Source organism: Pteronotus mesoamericanus, unplaced genomic scaffold (assembly GCF_021234165.1).
Source record: "Pteronotus mesoamericanus isolate MK-2021 breed Mesoamerican mustached bat unplaced genomic scaffold, CSHL_Meso_final contig_221, whole genome shotgun sequence".
In the NCBI taxonomy this organism is placed as follows: Eukaryota; Metazoa; Chordata; class Mammalia; order Chiroptera; family Mormoopidae; genus Pteronotus; species Pteronotus mesoamericanus.
In genome coordinates, this window is record NW_026555092.1 from 5021783 (window position 1) to 5045066 (window position 23284).

The window sequence follows — 23284 nt, forward strand, 5'->3', positions numbered from 1 at the left end:
AAGATGGTCCCTACGAGCTCCACCTCCTGGTTGGTATTCATGCCCTTGCTTAGTCCCCTCCCACACTTAACAGGCCTGACCTGTGTATTAATAGGATATTGTGGAAATTATGGAGTATGACTTCCCAGGATGGGTCATACGAGACGTTACAGCTTCCATTTTACTCTCTTGGATCACTTGCTTTGGGAGAAGCCAGCTGCCTTGTCTTCAGCAGCAGCCCCATGGAGAGCTCCACGTGTCAAGGGACTGAGGCCTCCCGCCAACAGCCATGAGAGTGAGCTAGCTTGGAAGCGGATTCTCCAGTCCTAGTCAAGTCTTCAGACATCCCAGCTGACATCTTGACTGCAACCTCATGAGAGACCTTAAGCCAAACCACACAATTGAGGCACTCGATTTCCTGAGCCACAGAAAGTATGAGATGTTTGTTGTTCTAAGCTGTTAAATTTTGGGATAATTTATTATACAGCAACAGATAACTACTACAAACACCTGGGTCCAGTACATGATACTCTGTGAAGCCCTTTTACTCTGCTGAAGTTGAATGCACCCTATGCCACTTCTGAGCCTCATGTATGTCCTGTAACAACACTCATCCACAGCCCCTGCTGACTTGCCTTTCTTGCCCTCTAGATTCAGTTGCATGAGGATGGTGCCAGCCATAGTATAAGCTTCAATGAGTGCTTGTAGAATGAATGAACACACATGAGAACTGCCATCCCAGTAGGTTCTCACAGGCCTTCCTGCCAGGCTTCCTCCCTACACAAAAACTGCAAAGTGTGATCGCTTTCTGGAAATCAGGGATGTCACAGTGAGTGGGTCCTGAGGATTTTCTTTGTCATCCAACAAAACCCTGGTGCCCATGGATGTATCTAAAACACTAGACTGGAGGCAGAAGATCTGAGTTTTAGTTCAGGTTTGCCAGATACTTGCTGAAATTCTCTAAGCTCTGGTTTCCTTGTAGACCAAATGACATAAGGACTCTCCCAAGTCTAAAATGTCATGATTGTATACAGGGTCTGGCACAAATGACACCCCCTTTTTATTACAAAATCATAAGCATGTAATTCTGTAACATAACTATCACACTAACACACACCATATGACATTTTAGGTGATATGTCCAAATTGCTGTCCATCTTGTGTGAGACATTCACATACCATACTAACCACTCAAGCAGGCGTTACTTCTGCTGGACCCATATGTATTTTCAGCTCGCAAACTCTTGTTCATAAAATAGGCTAATGGTTTTAAATCATAGCAAATGTTCCTGTATTGGCTGCATATCAGGAATACCTCTGGAGCTTTTCTCTCTCGCACACACACACCCCCCTGGGCCGATACCTTCTGAATCAGCATCTCTGTGTCTCTGGAGACATGGCCAGGACGTATTTTTACATAGCTTCCAAGTGATTTTGATGTGCAACTGGAGCAGAGAATCACTAATCTATAGTATGTGAGTTAGAGATTAAAAAAAATAATTCTGCCCATTGATTGGCTCCATGGTTTATACAGTACATTACTAACGGACTGGTTCCCTTAACTGTTAACTTTGTATGAGGTAGGTGGATGGATGGATGGATGGATGGATGGACGGACTCAGGACTCAGTGAGGTCTTCAACAAAAATGACTCTCTGTATGACCCAGCTGTGTAGGGCATTTATTGGAGATTACATTGTGGGTTATTTTAGCTTACATAGAGTAAAGAACCATTTTCTTTTTGTGAGACAGGAATGGACAGGAATTATGAGCACCGACTTTGGAACCCAGCAGTTTAAGTTCAAATCCAGGCTCCAACGCCAATCTTTCCAAACCTCACTGTCCTGATCTGTTGAAAGGGCATAAGACACACTATACACACTATCTTACAGGAATGTTGTGAGGATTAAGTGTACCTGAAATGTATGTAAAATACTTAGCACAGTATTTGGCACAAAATAAGTGCTCATTAACTAGCTGCACACTATAGCAAAAATAAAATATGGCACATTTACTTTTAATAGCAATATATGTTTGTCCAATACTTTATGAATTACAAAGTGGTCTTACATCTTACATGGAATCCCCCCAAATATTGAGAGGGCGAGGCAGATATTCTTAGTGACCCCATTTTATAGAAGAAGAAACAAAGGCTCAAGGATTCACTGGTTCCAGACCAAATGGCAAAAAAGTGCCCTGGCTGGGTGGCTCGGTTAGTTGGAATGTTGTCCTGTACACCAAAACATTTTGGGTTTGATTCCCAGTCAGGGCACATACACAGGTTGTGGGTTTGATCCCCAGTCAGGGCACGTACGGGAGACAACTGATGGATGTTTCTCACTCTCTCCCTTCTTCTCTCTCTCAAATTAATTAGCATATCCTTGGGTGAGGATTTAAAAAAAAAATGGCAAAAAAAGAAAAAAAGAAAGAAGTCAGTGTCTAGATTCAGACCTGGATGTGATTCCATAAAGATGAATAATTATATATGCGCACTTGGCAGGAATCTAGAGACCACCTGGCTTAGCAGACTGAGGAGGACTGTATTTCTGAGCTTCTTTTTTTAGATGAAAGCAAGATGGGAAAAATAAGCTGGCAAACTGCTTTCCCTCATTTTCAACACTGGTGTGATTTGTGCTCAGTTCTGCCCGCCTTCTAACTCTCAATGTTACATGTCCATGTACCTCTCATTTGCTCTGGCTGCCCTCGGCTGCATCACCGGTGGTTCTGCCCAGGGCCCCACAGCTGGGACCTGAGAAAACCAAAGGAAGGGGAAGCAGGGGCAGCTGGGGACATCAGAAGGCTGGGCGAATACCAGCTGTTCCCAAGTCTGGCTGGGGAACAAGAAGCCTGCTGATGGGGAGGGGGGGCAAAGTGATCACTGCTCCCCATGCCGGTCAACAGGAGGATGCTTTTCCCTGTCCAACAGATGGGCCCTGCTCCTGCAATAATGTAATAAAGTACAATACCAAATATGGCACAGAATATATTTCTCTTGGGAAGCAGAAGGCCAAGAGATCAAATGTTAGTTGAATTTAATCAAAAAGGCTTTCACAGAAGAGGTGGAACAGAAACGGGCCTAAGGGTTAGCAGTATTTGGATATACAGAGAGGAGGCTGGAAAGGCCCTGCAAGCAGGAAAAGATCGCGAGAAAGGGCATGCGTGTTTGCTTGGGGAATGGGTGGGCATATGAAAGGGCCTGTGGAAAAAGCAGAGTGCCTGGGAAGCAGCCCAGGAGAGAAGTGGAGCAAAGCCAGACAGAACGAGGGGGTGAGATGCAATCATACTGGAAGAAGGAAGTCCTATAGATTCTTGACAACTTAGTGACAGAGATGGTAAAATGCCAGAACTGAAGAGGCCTTAGGGACCACCCTGTATCCAAATTTATAGTTAGGGAAACAGAGGTCATGAGAGGAAAAGCATATACACAAGGTCATAGGTTGAGAGACTGTGAGAGTTGGGACAAGATCCTAGGGCTCCAGTCAGTTTGTTCTTTCCATTAGACGGCCTTGCCAGGCTGGTATTTTGATGTGAGTGCTGTTTCAGGAAGATCTGGCAGCAGAATGCAGTGGAAAGGAGAAATCAGGGTCCAGGAGGCTGTAAAAATGATTACAGGGGTGAGGTGATGGGAAGGACTTGACTCAAATGAAATGGAAAGGATGGGCTAGGAGTGAGAACCAACAAGTGGGGAGAAACAATAGAACTTGGCAGGAAATCAGAAATGACAGTGAGGGAGAGAGCTCTGCAGAGGTCATTTGTGGATTTTATCTCACACCTGGGAAGTTTCTCCTCAGGTCATTGGGCACTTTACCCTCTCCCCTCCCTGTCTCAGAGGCAGCAGACAAAAATTAACACAATTAGTCCTTATATAAATTCCCAATCCTCAGGGCCTTCTCCCTTTGGCCAATGGCTACACACACTTTTTCCTTTGATTCTCCCATTCACCATTTTAGGGCCTTCGGTTTACTTCTGGTGCACAGACATGTGCGTCTGGATGATCATGTGTGAAATTAAAACCCAAACCAGAATCTAAGAGTGCAGACTTTTCCTGGTGGTGAAGAAAGCCTACAAGACTGGAACAATGGTGTGGATTTTGATCTTTGATGGGAAGAGCAGGGAAATGAGAGCAAATGGAATGGAAAAACTCTCTCTTCATCCAGCTCCACCCGCACACAACGGTCGTAGTTGAGTGACAGAAGACTTCATGTGAGGGAACTAACTGTGAAACAGAAGCTGGAATAAGAACTTAGACCAAGACCATCTGGGGCCGCTGAGGGCAAGAGCAAATTTTATCTCATCTTATAGATATGTAAGGAGATCAAATAAAACAATGCTAGTAAAAATAGGTAATATTTAATAACCCTTTGGGATAGACACCATGCTAAATTCTTTACATGCATTATTTCAATTATTACAACTCTAAGAGATAAATGCTATTAAAATTTCCATTTTACAAATGAGCAAACTGAAGCTCATATAAGTTAATTAGCATAAATCACAAGGAAAATAGGAATTATCTGATTTCAAAGACCATGTTCTTAATCCCTGAACTGCTTTCCTCATCTATCAAATCAACAGAGCATCTGACCCACAGCCCTAAGTGAAGCTCAATTCTCTCCAACCCACTCCTCAGTAGCGCTAAAAATCTCACTGACTCTCAATGCAATTCATATAGAAATTGCCAGAGAATTTGACATTCTTGATTCCATCTATCATGAAATGATATTCCTTATACCCTGACAGTTTAAACAGACAGGGTTATGGGCAAAACCAAGAATGTGCCTTAGGGCAGGACTGCCCAGTGATTAAAAGCTTGGATTTTGATGCCTAAATCCCAGCTTTGCCAAAATCTTGCTGTGAGAGCTTGATCCAATCACTTCTGTACGGCTGTTCCCTCATGCACAAAATGAGGCTCATACCACCTGACCTCTTGAGGTTACTGTAAAAAGCAAATGAGATGATGCGTGTAAGCACTGAGCACAGTCCCTGACACGTAATAAGGGCCTAATCAATGTTGGTTATTACAGTGATCATCATGATCATAGTCGTTGTCGTCCTTTTGCCATGCAGCTATGGCCAGGGACACTTGGCCTTTGCATCTGGCTGTGAAGGGACAGAAAGTGAGTTTCTTAATAAGGACCAGGTCCCAAGTGCAGAGTGTGGCCTCTCTTGTCCTTCTATCACTTTGTAGGCCAAGGGGAAGGGGTGCCCCAGAAGACAAAGGGAGCAGATAAAGGTCCCCACAAGGCCAACACATGAAGGTGGAATCCATCAATTGTCATTTCAAGAGCCCAGACTTCCTGAGGAAGAGTAAGGGGGCAGCTGTGTCAGGACACACACTAGAAAGGGGCTTGGGGACTGTGTTAGGAGCCTCAGCCTGATGCTCCCAGGATGTGGAAGGGATGAGGAATCTCATTCCATCCTGTGTTTATTTACTCACCTCCCTCCCTAACTGATGCACCATTCCCTTCACAGAAACTTTACAATATACCACTAGGAGGCCTCCATGAGAACAGTTCTATAATGGGGTGAGAATAAGATGCAAAAGACACCCAAGACATCCTTGCTTCTCAAAAGGATACACTAGCAAGCAGTTGATCAGTACATGACAATTAATATGCAGGATTATCTTGCCTATCTAAAGGCCATTTATCTGGTGACCTTTGAGTCTCTGGAAGCTCACCAAAAACCAGGGCAAAGGGCCAAAAACCTTGTTATACCCCTTCTGATCAGTGAAAGGAAGGGTTACAAATTCCAAGCACCAAAGGCAGTACATTTTAGTTGCAGGAGAGTTCCTGAAGACCTCTCTCAGTAACTACCTGGTTTTACTTTAGATGGTGGTAGATGACGTAACTGATAAGAAGTAATAGCTCTGAAGTGAATGGGGAGAGCTGCTAGGGGCTGGCATGTTAAAGGCAATGAAGAATAATGGCTGGCCGCCTGACCACAAGGGAGACAATACAAACTGAAACGCAATCAAAGGACTAAGAGGACAGCTGCTGGGGGCCATGCAGCATAGATGCAAATAGTCATCCATATCTTCACAGCCCGGAGGGTGCCACTGCTCTGACATTAGGCCCGGTCACAGATATTCTGGCTCTCTTGGGATGCGATGGGATGTTAGGTATGGCCAGATGACTTGCTTTGGCCAATGAAATGTGGATGGAAATAATCAGTGTCACTTCTGGGCAGAAAGTTTCACCATGCTCTCTCCCAGCACTTCCAGATCGTGGCAGCTCTGCCAGCCTGAGTCCCCAAGTTAAGATAAAAATGACATGGAGCAGGGCCTCCAGCTGACTAACAGAGGAGAAGCAGCATGGGCAAGAAAGAAACTTCTGTTGCTTTTCAGGGTTGCATGTTACTACCATATAATCTAGTCTGTCCTGACTGAAACATCCTAAGAAGTTAAATGAGGTCAGTTCACATTAAGAAGTATATGCATTATCTTTTTTGGTAAATTACCATTGAAAAGAGTCAATGTTATATTTTTTGGCTCAAAGGATAATTTTTGATTACAGGGAAAATTCACATACTCTGATATTGCCAGATAAATGAGTCCCTGCCAGAGTAGGAACTGAAGTGGATGAGTGATACATTCAGTTTCCAAACAACTTCTTTCTCCAGGGAGGCTCCCAGTCTTTACAACACATGTATCATGTATAGGTTTAAGGTAGAATGAAGTTGGGTCTCACATGCTAAAGATGCCCGAACCTCAGCATAGAATGAGTCCAGGCGTAAGGGGCGGCATCTACTGCTTCTGTGAGTGCTGAAGGGCTCAGTTGGGGATGGGAAGGCCCTGTTACATGTCTGTCTGCACCCTCATAGAAGAAAACCCATCACGTTGTTGAGTAAGCCAACAACTTCAGAACATAGTCTTTTTAAACATATAAGGAACATTTACAAAATTGACCTCACACTGGACCAACAAGCAAATTTCAGGATAAAAACTGTATGAGTCATTTTCTCTGACCAAAAGCAATTAAGCTAGAAAACAACAGCCATAGAATAACTGGAAAAATCTTGTATATTTGGAAAGTAGGAAACATATTTTTAAATAGTCTATAGGCATATACATCCTCTCACTTAATCCTCTTAACTATTCATAATGCAGATCTCCATCTTAGAAATGAGGAACCAGAAGTAGAAAGAGAATGCAATGTGCTCAAATTTACCCAGTTAGCCACGGTGAAAACAGGACTCAAAACCAGCCTATAGAACTCTGGTGCCCAGGGCTTTAATGATACTCTCTCTACCCTATGTCTCCCTGGAATTCACAGATCCTCCCAAGGTTCACAGCGTCCATGGACCTGAAGTTTCAACTCTTAGAACAATGGCTGAGAGGTGGGAGACCTAGTCCCAGATTGTGGTGGTGGCACTGACCTTGGACCCATTGTGTGGAGATGCATTTCCCTTTCAATCCTGCCTTCTCTGGGGTCCTCTACTTGAACTAGGGTAAGACGTCTAGAGTAATGGCAAGAGGTGTTTCAGGTTGGTCTTCTCAGACAGCTTTCAACTAGATCCCCAGGAAGGCTTCCTTTCCTTTTAAAGTTTCTTTCCACACGGCACAAGTAGTAAGCGAACAAAGAAAGACAGAAGGAGAAGTTACTTCCAGATGGCTCCTCATCTTGCTCTAATGCAGATTAAATAGAGAATATTCCAACATTTCATTAGGCAAACATGAGTATTAATATCATGCATATTATAAATGGAACAGAATACAAATTCAATCTATATCTTGACTTAAATTTGGGCTAGGGCCTCAGAGGCAGAAAACATAGATGACTCGCAGCACCCGGATTCTGAGCAAGTTGGCGGCTCATGACATCTGAGGTAAGAAGGTAAAAGGCAAGATCAAAGTATTCCTGCACCTCCGCAGGGGTGGCCTCCTGAACTCTGGCTGACTGTACTACCTCCCTCTGTGGCAAGGGCCTGTTCAAATGCCTGCCTAATGCTGCTTTTCTATCTTCTCCAACTCAACCTACTTCTGTCAAGATACATTTTTAGCACAACTCCCAGACATTCAGAGCTTCTGAGGCCCCCCACTCGGTACCTCAGCTTTTCTCCCTATGCTATGAGGACAATGCTGTCTGTTCTCCTCTGTGGGCTCACAAGGATAGTGCCCACACTAAGGGCCGAGGACTATGTTTGGTGCATTAAGAAGGCTTGAAAAAAAGCAGAAAATCTGATGATGGTCCATATCCTAGCAAGTTACATCAAATGCTGAGAGCTTACCAAGTGGCCCTGGGGAGAGAGAGGGCTAAGAGGTATGAAGAGAGGGTGCCCATTTAGGCTAAAGGTCTGGAAGGTAGAAATTTTCACTCCATCTTTTGGCTTCATTTCTCCACTGCAAAAGCCACACTGGCCCAAGGCAAGGGCGTCAGCTCGCTAGGTTAGTAGTACTCAGAGTGCTCATCTTAGGGCTTGGGTGCTTCCCAGCCCCACCCTGCTGCTTGTTGCCTAAACCATCAGGGCTCAGGCCCCAGAAAGTCAGTGTGCCAATCAGTAAGTGATCCAGGCCCTACCATGAATTTAGGATCAACTAGTCCAAGATCAAAGTGCCCAGTTATCTAATCAGCAGTGTGATGATCTCCTTTCGATTTGTAAAGAAGGGCCACGACCACGACGACCACCTCCTGATAGGAGGTCATGGGTAGACACCAAATGGGAATTCAGCTCAGCTTCTCTCCCATTTGTGACCTTTTATAAACGGTCAGTTGTGTCTAAAGGCTGGACAGATGGTGTGGAGCCCCGGGGGTGAGTGATGGTCCAATGCCTTCAATGAAGTCGTTCCATTGGTCATAGTTCTCTTTCAAGTCTGAAAAAAAACCAAACAGGAAGGGTAGGTAAATCGTTGTAAGGTTAGATCAAAGAGTACCTACCACAGATTTAATGGGCCATTCTAGAGAGAGGAGCACAGAGAGTACCAGACAGACTGGTTGTGATGGCGGTAGCAAGTAATGCTAACTATTATTCATTCAGTGCCTTTATAAAGATGCTTCATAAATGACTTGCTTAATCCACAAAAACTCAATAATGATAGTAACAAAAAGTAACATTTATTGAAGAATAACTCATTGTAGGAGCTGTATTTAACATGTACTGCTTCATTTAATTTTCATAATATTCCAATCAGTTAAGTACTGTTATTAGCCCTACTTTATATTTGAGGAAACTGAGGCTCAAAGAAGCTATCTGATTTGTCCAAGGTCATTACACTGGGTAAGTGACAGAGACAGAATTCATACTTTGGTCAAAAAGGGTGAAAAAATAGAAAGCCGCCCTGGCTGGTGTGGCTCAGTGGATTGAACACAAGGCTACGAACCAAAAGGTTGCTGGTTCGATTCCCAATTAGGACACGTGCCTGGGTGCAGACAAGATACTTGGTTGGGGGCATGTGAGAGGCAACCGACTGATGCATTTCTTGCACACTGATGTTTCTCTCCCTCTCCCTAAAAGTAAATAAACATAATCTTTAAAAAAAGAAAGAAAATGGGAAGCCTACTTCTAGGCTCAGGGATGTTGCTGAGCAAGAAAAGGTCCATTGCATGTCAGCCAGTGGATGCAAATCCAGGACCACCTCAGTGAAGGGTAGAAGGAAGAGGGTGGCAGCATCATGAAGCAGCGTAACACTGGGTATGATTCAAGATAGGGCCCTGGGGCCTTGGGCAAATGGGACTAACTACATGGGTAAACAGCCAAAAAGGGTCCATGGCCTCAGGCTGAGGGAGTAAGGCACAGCTGAGCTGGCAAATGATGTCCTTGTTCAAAACAAACAAAACCTGGGGCAGAAGGCAGGGCCCATTCTTCTTCATCTTTGGGTCCCAGTGCCCTCCAAAGAGCCTAGCATGAAAGAGGTCCTCAACAAATAAGTGCTACATATTCATTAATTCAAAAAATACTGAGCACATTCATGATGTGCCACAGTCTGTTCTTAGTTCCAAAAAGTCCATCGACAATCAAAGAGAAATCCTTATCCTCAAAGAGCTCATAATCTAGTACTCAGAGATAATAATAGACAATAAATTATATGAGATGTGAGAAGGTGAGAAGTGTTAAGGAAAAAAAGTGCCAGATAAGAGAAACAGTGGTGGTGGCCAGGGGACAGAGGTGAGAGGAGGTAGGGAAGGTACAATGTTTTGTTTTTAATTATTTTTAGATTTCACTTATTTATTTTTAGAGAGAGGGAAAGGGAGGAAGAGCAGGACACATCAATGTGCGGTTGCCTCTCGCACGCCCCCTATTGGGGACCTGGCCCGCAACCCAGGTATGTGTCCTGACTGGGAATCGAACCAGGGGTCCTTTGGTTCACAGGCTGGCACTCAATCCACTGAGCCACCCCAGCCAGGGCACAAAGGTACAACGTTTTAAAAAGGCTGGTCAGTGTGGGCCTCACTGGAAAGGTGAAATTTGAGCAAAAACTTGATGGAGGTGGGAGTGAGCCATGAGACCATATAGGAAATATCTTCCAGGCAGTGGGAACAGCACTACAAAGGCTTGAAGCCAGAGTGTCCCTGGAATGTTGGAGGCTTGCGAGAGTGAAACAGGCTACGGGAAGAGCAGCAGGGGAGGTAGGGAAGGACTGGAAGACCACACCATCTGGTGTACCAGGACAATGGAGATTGGCTTTGACTTTTAGAAAAATGGGGAATCACTGGAGGATCTGCGCAGAGGTGTGACAAGATCTGACTTACCTTCTAACAGGATCACTTTGGCTGTACTATTAAGAAGACTGTGCCCTGGCTGGTGTGGCTCAGAGGACTGAGTGCCAGCCTGAGAACCAAAAGGTTGTTGGTTTGATTCTAGTCAGGGCACATGCCTGGGTTGCACGGGCCAGGTCCCCAACTGGGAGAGGCAACCAACGGATGTTTCTCTCACACACTGATGTTTCTCTCACTTTCCTTCTCCCTCCCTACCCCTCTCTCTGAAAATAAATAAATAAAATCTTAAAAAATGAAAATCAGCAATATTAAAAAAAGAAAAAGACTGTGTAGGGAGGTAAAGGTGGCAATGGGGTGACCAGTTAGGAAATTAATACAGTAATTTTAATTTAGGTGAGAGATGACTTGCACAGGATGGTAGTTATAGGTTGATGACAAATGATAAGATTCCATATATATTTTGAAGCCAATAGGATTTTCTGAGGGACTGGATGGGAGGTATAAGAAAAGACACATAAATAAGGACTTTGGCTTAAGTAACTAGAAGGATGCAGCGACTATTAGTTGAGAGGGGAAAGACTGCCATTGAGACCAGTTTTTGCTTGTGGTGTTTATTAGATGTTGAGTAGTGGGTTACATAAATCTGATATTGAAAGACATCATGCTGGAGATATGAACTGGACACTTGTCAGCATGGAGATGGCCTCAGGGCATACATCTAGAGAGGTCCGTGCACTCAGCCCCAGAACCAGCAAAGCAGACGGAGGAGGAGCAGATACCGAGATGGGAGAAAACCCATACGGTGGTGTCTTGGAAGGATGGCATCACCGACCCTGTCAGGAGCTGCTGAGTTCCCCGGAGATGAGGAGTGAGAACGGAACCCTGGATTTTACTGTGGAAGTCACAAGCAGCCCTGACAAGAGCACTTTTCACGAAGGACTGGCATGCAAAAGCCTGACTGGAAGGGGTTTAAGAGAGGATGGGAAGAGAAGAAGCAGAGAAAGCAAAGACAGACATTCTTTTGAGGAGTTCTGCTGTTAGGAGAACAGGGAAAGAGGGTGGCAACTGATGGGGTCAAGAGAGGTATTTTTTAAGAGAAATTTCAGCCTGAAATGAGCCAGTGGAGAGGAAAAAACTGATGATCTAAAGTAAAGAGAAAAGAGTTGCTGGCACAACCATCTTGAGCAGACTGAAAGGGATGAAGTCTAGTGTGCAGAGGGAGGGGTCGGCCTTAGTCAGGGAACGGAGCAGGAAACGCTGGTAACCAGACAGAAAGCTGAGCACGTGCACGGAGGTGGGCTGATGGAGTGTCCGGATTCTGAGGAAGCACTGATTGCTTCCCTTTTCTTGGTGAAGTGGGAGGCAAAGTTAATCAGCTGAGAGACAGGAAAGGCAGGGAAGTGCTGGGGGTCTGAAGAGAAAGGGAAAGGTGTGAAAGTCTTCCAGGAGAGCGAGTGGAAGAGAGGACGAACAGGCAGGAACTGCATGTAGTTAATATGAAAGCAGCACCATTCTTCCCAGCGGAAGATAATATCCCTGTGTTGGCAGAATGTGCTCTCAGGGGTGTTTTTTAGGAGTGGTGAGAGGTTCAGCTGAGCCACCTACAACCTATTTTCATTTCTCTCCCAGGCGAAAGGTACCGTGAAGCCACCAAGAAGCTTTTCCCTCTTTGCAAAACTAAGGAACCCAAACAGAGAGCCTCCGCCTGTTTTCAGACTCTGTCTTATCTCTATCACCTAGATACTTCAAGAGCATCCTACCTGGGCTCTCTGCCTCTCAACCTGCCCCATCTTGCCCATCCTCCATGATGCAACCAGACTGCTAATACAAGTCTAATCATGACATTCCCTGGCTTAGAACCCAAAGACTCTCACAGCCTGTGTAATAAAATTCAAACTTACTTCAGCAAATACATGGGCTTCTAGATCTGGCTTCTACCCATTTTTTACCTCCATCTTCTGACAATTCACTATCCTGAGCTCCAGATACACTAAACACAGTTTCTCAAAACTGACTAGACTCACACAAACCTTTGTGTCTTCTTTCTAGAAGACCCTTGCCCCTTCCCTGCCTGATGAACTCTAATCATTTGTTAAGATTAAAGACAAGCATTGCTTTGTCTAGGGAGCTTCATTTTCTAGCTGTCCTTTCCCTCCTGTCAGAGTTAGGTGCCTGTCCTCTGTGTCCCCTGAAGACTGACTGCATCATTGGTCGTCAGAGTTACTGGCAGAATAGTGGAGCAATTAAGCACATGGGCTTTGGAATAAGACAGCCTGGGTTGCATTCTGGCTTTGCTACTTAGTAACCACATAACTGGATAAATTACTGAAATGTCCTAAGCTTCACTATCGTCATCTGTAAAATGGAGTTAATAATAAATTACCTACTGGAAAAAGCTGTCTTCAGGATTACACAAAAGTACTTAGTGGAAGGCCTGGTATAAAGCAAGTCCTCAACAATCTTCCTACACTCCCTACCTTCCATCTTCTCTTCTGGTGGCCTCCAATAATGACTACCTTAGCTCAGCAGACACTGCTACTAAAGGGAGTTCAAACATGCCATGGTGGGCTCCTCTGCCATCTTTAGCTCTTACTTAATGACATGGTGCCTAAGTGGAAACAGAGAAAGTGGGCTAAAGACTATGTAGTCAGGCTCCTCAAGAATCTTGACCCATGGATGCATTCCTTTCCTACCAGGTGATAAGAATGATGCTTTGCCTTAGCCAGTGTGGCTAGGTTGGAGCGTTGTCCCATAACCAAAAGGTTGCGGGTTGGATTCCCAGTCAGGGCACATACCTACGCTGTGGGTTTGATTCCCAGTCTGAGTGCGTATGAGAGGCAACCAGTTGATGCTTCTCTCTCACACCGATGTTTCTCTTTCCCTTACTCTCTCTCTAAAAGCAATGAAAAAAAAACTGTCCTTTGGTGAGGATAAAAAAAAAAGAATGATACTCTAAGATCTCTATTAACCCTAAACTCCCTAAACCCGGGCTGGTATAATGGCTGATGAAAGTAAGATAAAATCAACAGGCAACAGGCATAATATAAAAATGCAAATTTAGGTTAAAAAAGTCAACACTTTTATAATAGGACAGACATGCTTTGAAAACGCAATCCAAACCAAATTTGTTAGGCACTTGTTGGAAACGTTAATGCACTCAGGCCATCCAACTAGTTGTGTAGTATTTAGGCACAGAGGTGACAGACCCACTGTTCCAGGCATTGTCAGACTGCATCTAGCACATCCTGTTCAATTCAAGGCACCATATGTTAAAAGGCACGCCGACAAGCAGTGCATCTAAAGGTGATAATAAATGGCAATGTATGGAACTGTAGGGGAAAAGGTGGGGGACCAAGGACATTTAGCAGCAGAGTGGACACCATAGGTGGCTTCAAATACCTAAAGAGCTGCCTGCCACATGTAAAGGTCTGAGGCTTCTCTGGGTAGCTCCTGAGGGGATAACCAGGGCAAGGAGGGAGGAGTTAGAAAGTATCAGATCTTGGTTTTAGGTTAGAGTTGTCAGACCGTAGACATCCAGGCTGTCCAGTTCCATCCTGAAGGAAACTTCCCTATGCACAGCGCCTGTGGGGGGATCAGCCTCGTGCAGATAAGGGTAGCCTACTCTACTCTGATTGGATCAGAAAGGGACATCTGATCACAAGCGCTCCGGGCCTAGGTTGGACAGTGGCCTGCAATGTGTTTTGGCAGGTAAAAATGAGCTGAGACAATCAAGTTATCTGTCTGGGGAATCTGGTCTCAGAAATCCAAGGAAATAAGACAGTGAGCAGTGGGAACTGAAGATGGAAGGATGCCAGAGGGTAGAGAGAACAAGCTGTGAGTGGTCATGTCAGCTGGTTATAAGGAAGTTCTGACAAAGCAGAAACTCTGAATGAGCAGATGTTATCAGCAAGAGAAAAAAATACACAGTAGAAAGAAGAAAAAGGCAGAGTGGAGCAGAGAGAAATAGAGGTGTTCAGAAGGGGAGAGAAATAGAGGTGTTCAGAAGGGGAAGAGACAGAGACTGAGCCCATGAAAGAAAGAGCAGTCAGTCCTGTGAGCCACCACGGCTCCTTACAACTTTTCACTCTCATCCTGGCAAGGTGTGCTTTCATAAGCAAACCCCCCTTTTTTTCCCTGAGGTAAATTAATGAATCTCTCTAGTCCTTGGAACCCCCCAAAAGCCTAGAGTATCAGCTCTTAAAATCATTAGTTTCCAGAGGTGGTGGGGGTTGACTCTCGTGGCAGCACACCTCATGAGCGGCTTGACTGTGAAAGGACAGCTCCTACGGGCAGGAGGCTGGACCAAAGACCTTTACGGCCTTGCCATTTAGCTGGTCTGTGATTTATGACATTAGTCATAACCCATGCTATTTTTTAAAAAAAGATTTTATTTATTATTTTACTTTTAGACAGAGGGGAAAGGAGGGAGAAAAGAGAGGGAAAGAAATATTAATGTGTGGTTGCCTCTTGCACGCCCCTTACTGGGGACCTGGCCTGCAGCCCAGGCATGTGCCCTGACTGGGAATCAAACTGGCAACCCTTTGGTTCACGGGCCAGCACTCAATCCACTGAGCCACCCCAGCCAGGGCCTTTTTTTAAGCACTTCTACAAATTTAACCCATTTATCATCATAACCTCCTCCACAATACAGATGAGGTAAGTGATAATGATTTAGGACAGAGGCAGGGGAAGAGAGGTGAACATTTCATTTACACTCAGGAAACCAAGGCTCAGAGAAGTTAAATGAGTAGGTGAAAGCCATTTGGGTAATAAAAGACAGAGTCAGGATCTCCAAACTTTCAGCTAAGTGTTCTTTCTATAATTCTATGTAACTCTCTCCTTCAGTCAGTTTCTTTTTGCCTTAAGTCTCCCTGATCCGAGACATATCATTATAGACCACTGTGCATGGGAATCTAAGGGACCCCACGGCTGCGCACAAACCCTAGTTCTGTGCTTACCAAGGTTCTTCTGCAGGAAGGCCAACATGGCCCGCACCACAATCTCGTGACCTTCATAGGGGTCCAAGGTCCCACAGGTTTGAAAGAATTTACCAAACCAGCTCCCAGCCACAAAAGCAAAGTCAGTTTGACTTCGATGAAGAGAACCACTGGAGGAAAAGAAAAACAAATAAATGGTAGGAGTCTGGAAGCTCAGGCACACAAATATTTGTTAAGCACCTACTATGTGCTAGGTACTTTATGTGTATTATGTGTCTCACTTAATTTCCACAATAAGGGAAGAATATTCCCTTATAAAGGGAAGCATTGTCCCCTTTGACAGAACCAGGAGAGAAATGACCTGCCCAAGGTCACACAGCTAGTAAGGGAACAGAGTTAGAATTTGAACATAGGTGTGCACGGCTTCAGAGCTGGCTGAACCCCGAGACCGCAATGTCTGACAGTGCAGGGAAAAGGCTGAGTTAGCTGGAGTAGGGACAGGGGCAAGGAGGCAATTCCTTGTCAGCACTTGCCATTCCCATGTCATTATAAACCATAGCACCAAGGCTTTTCCGTGGGGACTTCCGAACATTCACAAAACATATCGTCAGCTCCTGTCTGCACGAATGTACCAAAAAATAAACAGGAAAAAGGAATTTAAGTGAGGGCAAGTGCTTATAAAAGAGGGTTTCTGGATTAGAATTTAAGTCCTTTGATATCAAATACATTTAATACAAAGGTAAAATTCTTACTAGGTTCATTTTGGGCTAAATTACTTGTAACTAAAATTGCTAGTCAGATTGATGAGGAAAGGAAAATCTAAATGCTAAACTTTGATACTATGCAAAAGAAAAAAAATAAAACCCCAAACCCTAACTTTTAAAAAATGTATTTTTTAAGGCACATGAAAAAGCATAAATATATAGCAAAAATATAAATATAAATAAAAGAAGAATATAGTGGATACTTTAGTGTCCACCACTCAGTTTGAGAAGCAATACATCATTCCCAACTGCTTGCACCTCCCTTCCCTCCAGCGGTCACAATTATCCTGAATCTGACTGGCTAGAGAAACTGCTAAGCAGTTTTCTGTTGCCATGAAATCAACATGAAAAGGGAGGGGCTGGCCCCATGGAAGAGAGTGGGGGCTGAGATGAACAAGAGAAGAAGCCACTGATGCTGACCAGATCCCTAGCCTTCCTAGGCAGTGGATTTGGCATTGCAACTACTTGAGGGATTCCAAAGGTCTAGCGTGCAGTCACTTGTCATTTTGCTGAAAGAGGGCCACTAATCCTGGAAGCATGTGTGCCGTTAGGCTCACGTGCAGGACGGGAGCAAGTCAGAGACTTGTCGGTGAGCCTTTGGCCCTGTACCTGGAGCTCTGGGCAAATTCCTATGCATAGTATGTTTCTTAAAATTACTCAACAATTTTTTCTGAAAGAAAAACTATCTGATAGTGCTGGTGATGGATGTGAAGAGAACGTGGTTTCTCTTAGCCAGAATACAGATGGTTTCTGGAAGATATCTGAATTTAGATAGTCATGAAGGTCCCTAAAAATCTATCCTGTGAATGTCAAAGGTCTACCATATCCACAGTCTTCAAAAGACCCAATAAAATTCCCAAATGAGGTCACAGATCTTTGGAGTCCACTCAGAACCACACTTCTGCCTCCCCAACACACAACCCCCTATACCGTTTTTCCAGAAAGGAACAAATAAACCCTGTCACAAAGTCATAAACTAGTGAAGAAATCACTGTAGGTAGAATTAAGTGGGGGAAAAAGAACAAATAAGAAATTTTTTTGTAAAGGAAGTAAGATTTTGAAATTCAGGAAGCATGCAGGTATTCAAATAATAGATAGAGCTTCTGGATAATCCAAAAAGAAGTAAGGGAGCTGCAGTTGACTAGAGAATGGAGAGGATACTGGAGACCATGACCTTGGGGTTTACTCACAGGACTGTTATGATTCTGGATTGTTCATGCAGGGCACATATATTCTTCATCAAGGCGACAGTCTCCGTTGTCTGGAATCTCTCAGTATTGATGAAGAATACAGGGCCTCGGGCGTTTGGGTAAAAGTCACGTTCCAGAGGAAACATCCAAGGATCCAGAGCCACAGCACACCTGGAACAGAACCAGACATTTGGCACTGCCTTGCAGAAGCTTTTAGGGCAGTCAGGGAAGGGGTAGAGGTCTTCCTTCAGTGGGGTAAGGTTCAGAAGGCCAAGAAGGAGGTGCCAGGGTCCACGCCCTATAGTTGGGATCTTGGATAGAGACCACTTTCACCTGTCGCCAAAGATCCTTCTAGATTTTAAACTCGGTGAGAGCAGGGATCAGACCTTCTCTTTCCCCTAGATCTACTCTCAGGCAGCTGACTTCAGTTACACAGAACAGCACTTCATTTCTTCAGCATTCATTGAGGAGTACTACTATGTGCTTATAGCCCTGTGCTCTGGATATAGAGATAAATGACACAGTTCTTGCTCTCAAGAAGCTCCCAGTCAAGAAGGGGAGACAGAACAGCTTAGCACCCTGATTCCAAGAGTTGCTAGGTGAGCCCAGCGTGTACATGGCAGGGGAGGTCAGGGAAGCCTCCTAGGTGCCACAGCTCAAAGATCTGGCCATTTTATCAACAGTAACCAAGTGGTAATCAAGGGCAAAACTAAGGTCCTAAAATAAGCCTCCCCCAACTCCCCACCCCCCCGCAAATGCTCCTCCAGTCTTCTCCATCTCAGTAAAGGATGATCAATTTCGCTCAAATGATGGACATACAAATGAAATACCGTGATTCCTTTCTTTGCTTCATCTCATACACCATGTAGTCCTGAAAATTCTGGAACATATCCTGAACTCCATTCACTTCTCTCCATCCCACTACCTCCATCCTAGTGCCAAACATCACCTCTCACTTTGACTTGAAAGAGCCCCTCTCTAACTCACCTCCTTGCTTTGTCTTGTCCTGCTATAATCCACAGTTCACACAGTAACCAGAGGGATCTTCTTAAAATGTAAATAATTTTTTTCTCTGCCTAAATTCCTTGAACGGTTTCCCATCAAACTGAGAATAAAATCTAACTTCCTTTTGAGCCAAAAGACCCTCTGACCTGGCCATTTACCTCTCTTATCACCTCTTTAACCTCTTCCTCTTCGCTCTCCCCCAGATAACAGCAAGCTGCCTTCCACTGCCTTTGCATTAGCTGTTCCCTCTGCCTAGAATGATCTTCCCGTAGAACTCTGTATGGCTGGCTTCTTTTGCCTTTTGCATCTCGGCTTGTCACTTTATCAAAAAAGCTTCCAGATACTCTAGCATATCAGCCTGTTTTATTTTCTTCATTGCACTTGGGTGCTGGGGATTTGGTTATCCTTTAGCTCATTTACTAGTCTGTTTCCTCCCACGAGCTCCATGAAATCAGAAACCTTGTTTTATTGTTCACCACTGAATCCTCAGCCCGCAAAACAGTGCCTAGCCCATAGTACCTGGGTAACAAATACGTGCTGAATGCATGAATGGTGTGTGGAGCTAACAACATTACTGGGGAACTCACCGAAATTGTTTCTCCTTGGCAAAAGCCAGAACAGCTGTGGCCCCTCCCAATGAATGTCCCATTACAGCCATGCAGCTCATGTCGATGCTGCCCTGAGGAAAGCAGACAGCTTAGCCAAGTCAGAAACTGAAGAGTCCTTTTTTAAGGAATTCTTCAGGGGCAAGAAGAAGAAACAGTGAGACAACGATGCAGAGCACAATTCAGTGGGTGAGCCCCCCGCTTTCCCCCCGCCACCCCCGCACTCTTAAGAACCTGCCCACTGGAGAGCAACCTGTCAGGCAATCCCTGGACTGAACAGCTTTGTGTGGGCAGGAATTCTAAAAACCACATTTTTCATCTTTATTTTTATAATTTTACCACCTACAATACCTGACTAGAGTAGACATTCAAATATTTATGAATAAATGAATAGATAAAAATTATGTGATTCCAACCTGATCCATCTAAGAGCACAGTAAGAGTTAAAACTCTCTCCATCCTCTAGATCCCTGCCTTAAAACCGGCCCAGCGGGATGACGCAAGCACCAGGCCAAGGACAGAACAGGGAGCTTCTGCTGCCTGCCCACTTTGCTGTGAGGCAAGACCTGCTTGTAGGGAAACCAACTCAGGTTCTGCTTCTTCTGCATCCCTGTCCTGACTTTTATCCAGCAGAGAGTGAGTGCGCTCGCTCAAACATGCTCTGCATGTATCTATTTCTAGCTGTCTTTCAAGTCTTCAGGGTACCGTTATATTAAAAGCCACCGCAGCTGTCTGCTAGGGGCTCGGGAAATCTCTGTGGGCTTTGCTACCCATCTTCCGCCCTGAACCCTTGTTTTCTCCAATTTCTATCCCAAGGCTTTATATTTAAATTCTCCCCCTTTGCTCAGTGCCTCTAGATAAGCAACCTGGTTGGTGGCCTGTTCGGGTATTTTTATAGGTTAATATACTCTAAAATCAGGAGTATACGGAGAAGTCTCCCACCTACCCATTCCCTTTCCTCATAGTCGCACTCCCTGCCCCCAAATAGATAAATTTCTTACGTGTGTTTGCAGAGCTTACTAACACATATATGGGTAAACATGAAAATACACTTCTCCTCTTTTTATGCAAGGGATATTGTATCTTACCTTTTTGCATAATAATATCAGTACATAAAGAACTTCCTTTTTTTTACAGCTACATTTGATTTCACCATGGTACAGACAGCTGACAATCACCAAACCTGTTCCTCTTCTTCCTGGACCCAGAGCTAGACTCTATTTTCCAGCAGTTAGATGTGGCCTTGTGACCCACAAGCCAACAGAATGTGAGTAAAAGTGAAATCTTGACTTCAGGCCTAGTGCATGCAAACTCTTTCGTACAAATCTCCATGCCCTTTCCCATTCCTGGCTTAATGTACACAGTGAAGCTGCGTTTCACAAGTGGGAGAGGGTAGAGCTGTAAGATAAAAGGAGCCTGGATCCCTGAGTCAACCCTTACAGAGGAGCACCCATTTTGGGTTTCATGTGGGAAAGAAATAAATTTCTATTGTGTTAAGCCACTGAGATTTGGGGTTTATGTATTACAGCAATTAGTATAACCCAAATGAATACATCCGTTGTTCCATAATCTATTAAACTAGTTCCTTTCTCGGTAAACATTTAGAATGCTGTCAGTCTTTTGCTATTACAAACAACACTGGAATGAATGACCTTGTATATATATCATATTTCATGTATGCAAGTATCTGTAGAATAAATTTCCAGAACTGGAAATAGCTGGATCAAAAAATATGTACATTTGTACCACTAATAGCTATTGCCAAACTGCCTCACATGGAGCAATCTGTATTCTATCAGGCAATGTATCTACTTCCCCATAGCTTTGCCAACAAGAATGAGTACTCAATTTTCAGATCTTACTCAATCTCATAGGTAAAAATTAACTTAGCCTTTTTTACTCTGTATTTCTCCAAAAGGCTACCTCTTAACTAATCCAACCATATTGTGGCCTGCCATTTCCCAATGCCTGTCTCAGGCTCACATGCACGCAGGCCTGGGCTTCAGTGCCTGGGGGCCCTGCCTCTCCAGTGGGGGCCGGTAAAGCGCTCCGGCTTTCAGGTTCTGCCTTACCTACTGGCCACCCAGACAGATGCTTCTCCCTGGAGGACTTTACCAGAGCCTTTAAAAGATATTTTCTAAAGAGGCTTTGGGGCAGCACACAGCACAGTCTTTGGAATCCAAAAGGCCCAATTTAAATTGTAACTCTACCACTTACTTAGTTGTGTATCCTTGGGAAGATACTTAGCCTCTTTCATCTTTGGTTTCTTTCTGTGTGAAGAGGTGATAATGCTTCCTGTGTACATCTGTGTGAGGGGCTCGTACATAGTAAGTGCTCATAAAGCAGTAACTGTTATTTTATACATATTTGCTAAGTGAAGAAAAAGGCCACAAAACAGCTTATGTGAAATAACATTAACTGGAAGGACAAACATCAAAATGTCAAAAGAATTCTCTTTTTTCTTTATGCTTTTGTGTGATTTCTTAGTTCTCTAAATAGAGCCTGAGCTACTTTTGAAATTAGAGGTGAAAAGACTGGGTTGGGGAGGAAGATGTACCTAATTGGTACCAAGCTGCCAAGGCAGTTTCTATCCTCTTGGGGATACTTGGGGTTCCTTCAAAGAAAGGAATTAGCCTGCAGGGAACATAGGTTCTTTGCTGCCAGAAAGACCTTCCTTTGGGGCAGGGACCACCTCTCCCTTATCTATGTGTCCCTGTGGGGATGTCAGAAGCAGGTGTGTAACCAAGGCAGGCCAATCAGATTACCCTATCCCTCTGGCACAGTGATTGTCTCAGAAAGGGCACGCGACCCAAGCAGGGCCACAGCCGTCCCCAGATTAGTGGAAGCTAGCAGAGTCTCTTTTTAAACCTGGAGCAGAGCTGAAATGTAGGCTTGGGCTACCTGCAAGTAACTATTCTGATGGGAATAAAACCCACAGAGGAGTGCCAGAGCTTTGATGGTAATGTTTGAGACATGGGGTCCAACTATACTGGCTAAAAGCCAGTCTGTCTTTGGTCTTCCTAGTTATTTGAGCCAGTAAATGCTCTTTTGGTTTAAGCTAGTTAGTTCGGTAGGTTCCTGTTACATGTAACTGAGAAAGTCCTGATGGATACATGTGCTCAGGTCATACCAGTTGCTGTCCTACCTTAAAGGTCATCAGATCCAATCCACCAGGAAAGATGTTGTGGACTGTCTGCCCACCAGTGACATCTCGCAGGATCTGCAACACCCGTATGCACTCCATGACCCGCTGATGCACCTGCAACAGAGACAGTGCCGGTGGCAGCTGGAACACTGCACAAGCCATCCAGAGAGAAACTCACCGCCTACAGAGCCAACAAAGAACACTGGGACAGTGTGCTCACCCACATCTCAGCAAGCACTGTGGGCCACACATGCTGAGAAAGCCTCAGCTCCTTCTCAGCAGCATGCGTAAGCACCACCTGATGGTACAATGGAGTCAGACCTATAGTTCACACTCTATCTACCTACCCCTGCGGTTGTCAGGAAGACCAAATAAGACAATGTTATATAAAAGCATTTTGAAAACAAAAGGCACCCTGGTCAGTGTGGCTCACTTGGCTGGAGTGTTGTCCTGTAAACCAAAGGGTGGTTGGTGGGTTTGATTCCTGGTCAGAGCACATGTTTAGGTTGTGGGTTCAGAACCGTGTCATGGGGCGCCTGGTCAGAGCGCTATGAGGCAACTCGGGTCGGGGCATGTGCGAGAGGCATCAGATTGATGTTTCTCCCTCTCTCTCTCTCCCCCTTCCTTCTCCTCTCTCTAAAATCAGTAATCATGTCCTCGAACGAGAATTTAAAAAAAGAAAAAGAAAAGGAAATAACGGTGCTCTTATTATTAATCCAGTATTAGACTTTACTTGCCCATTTATTGCCCACATCTACTGTTTTTGTCTGCCTAGCACTTACCCACCCCACTTCTCTGGTTAGCCCTGCCTTTGAGGACTACCCCTGACCCTGCAAAAAGAAAAAATTTAACAGTGTATTTCTGATGGGAACTTCCCATTTTGGCACTTCTCCCCAGCCTATGAGTCTCACTCCCAGATTTTTCATACTGCATCTTGGGGCAGGGATTAGGGGTTGGGGGAGCAACCTCTAAAAAACCCCATTCTCTCAGATGGTGAGGTCAAAC

At 44.6% G+C, this 23284-nt stretch overlaps 1 protein-coding gene and 1 long non-coding RNA gene across 2 annotated transcripts in view; one reads left to right on the forward strand and one right to left on the reverse strand.

The window, feature by feature from the left end:
* Nucleotides 1–1647: 1647 nt before the first annotated feature.
* PAFAH2 (platelet activating factor acetylhydrolase 2) overlaps nucleotides 1648–23284 on the reverse strand; it is a 35137-nt gene continuing 13500 nt past the window's right edge. The window contains exons 7-11 of the mRNA XM_054571770.1: nucleotides 22280–22393; nucleotides 19117–19208; nucleotides 17525–17695; nucleotides 15592–15740; nucleotides 1648–8790 (exon numbers count right to left, since the gene is read on the reverse strand). Of these exons, the coding sequence (XP_054427745.1) occupies nucleotides 8696–8790; nucleotides 15592–15740; nucleotides 17525–17695; nucleotides 19117–19208; nucleotides 22280–22393 (621 nt within the window). The 3' untranslated portion in view covers nucleotides 1648–8695. The remainder of the gene's footprint in view (nucleotides 8791–15591; nucleotides 15741–17524; nucleotides 17696–19116; nucleotides 19209–22279; nucleotides 22394–23284) is intronic.
* On the forward strand, nucleotides 19694–22393 carry LOC129069196 (uncharacterized). The gene is made up of 3 exons (XR_008528988.1): nucleotides 19694–19770; nucleotides 20272–20401; nucleotides 22287–22393. It is a non-coding gene; the product is annotated as an uncharacterized LOC129069196 (long non-coding RNA).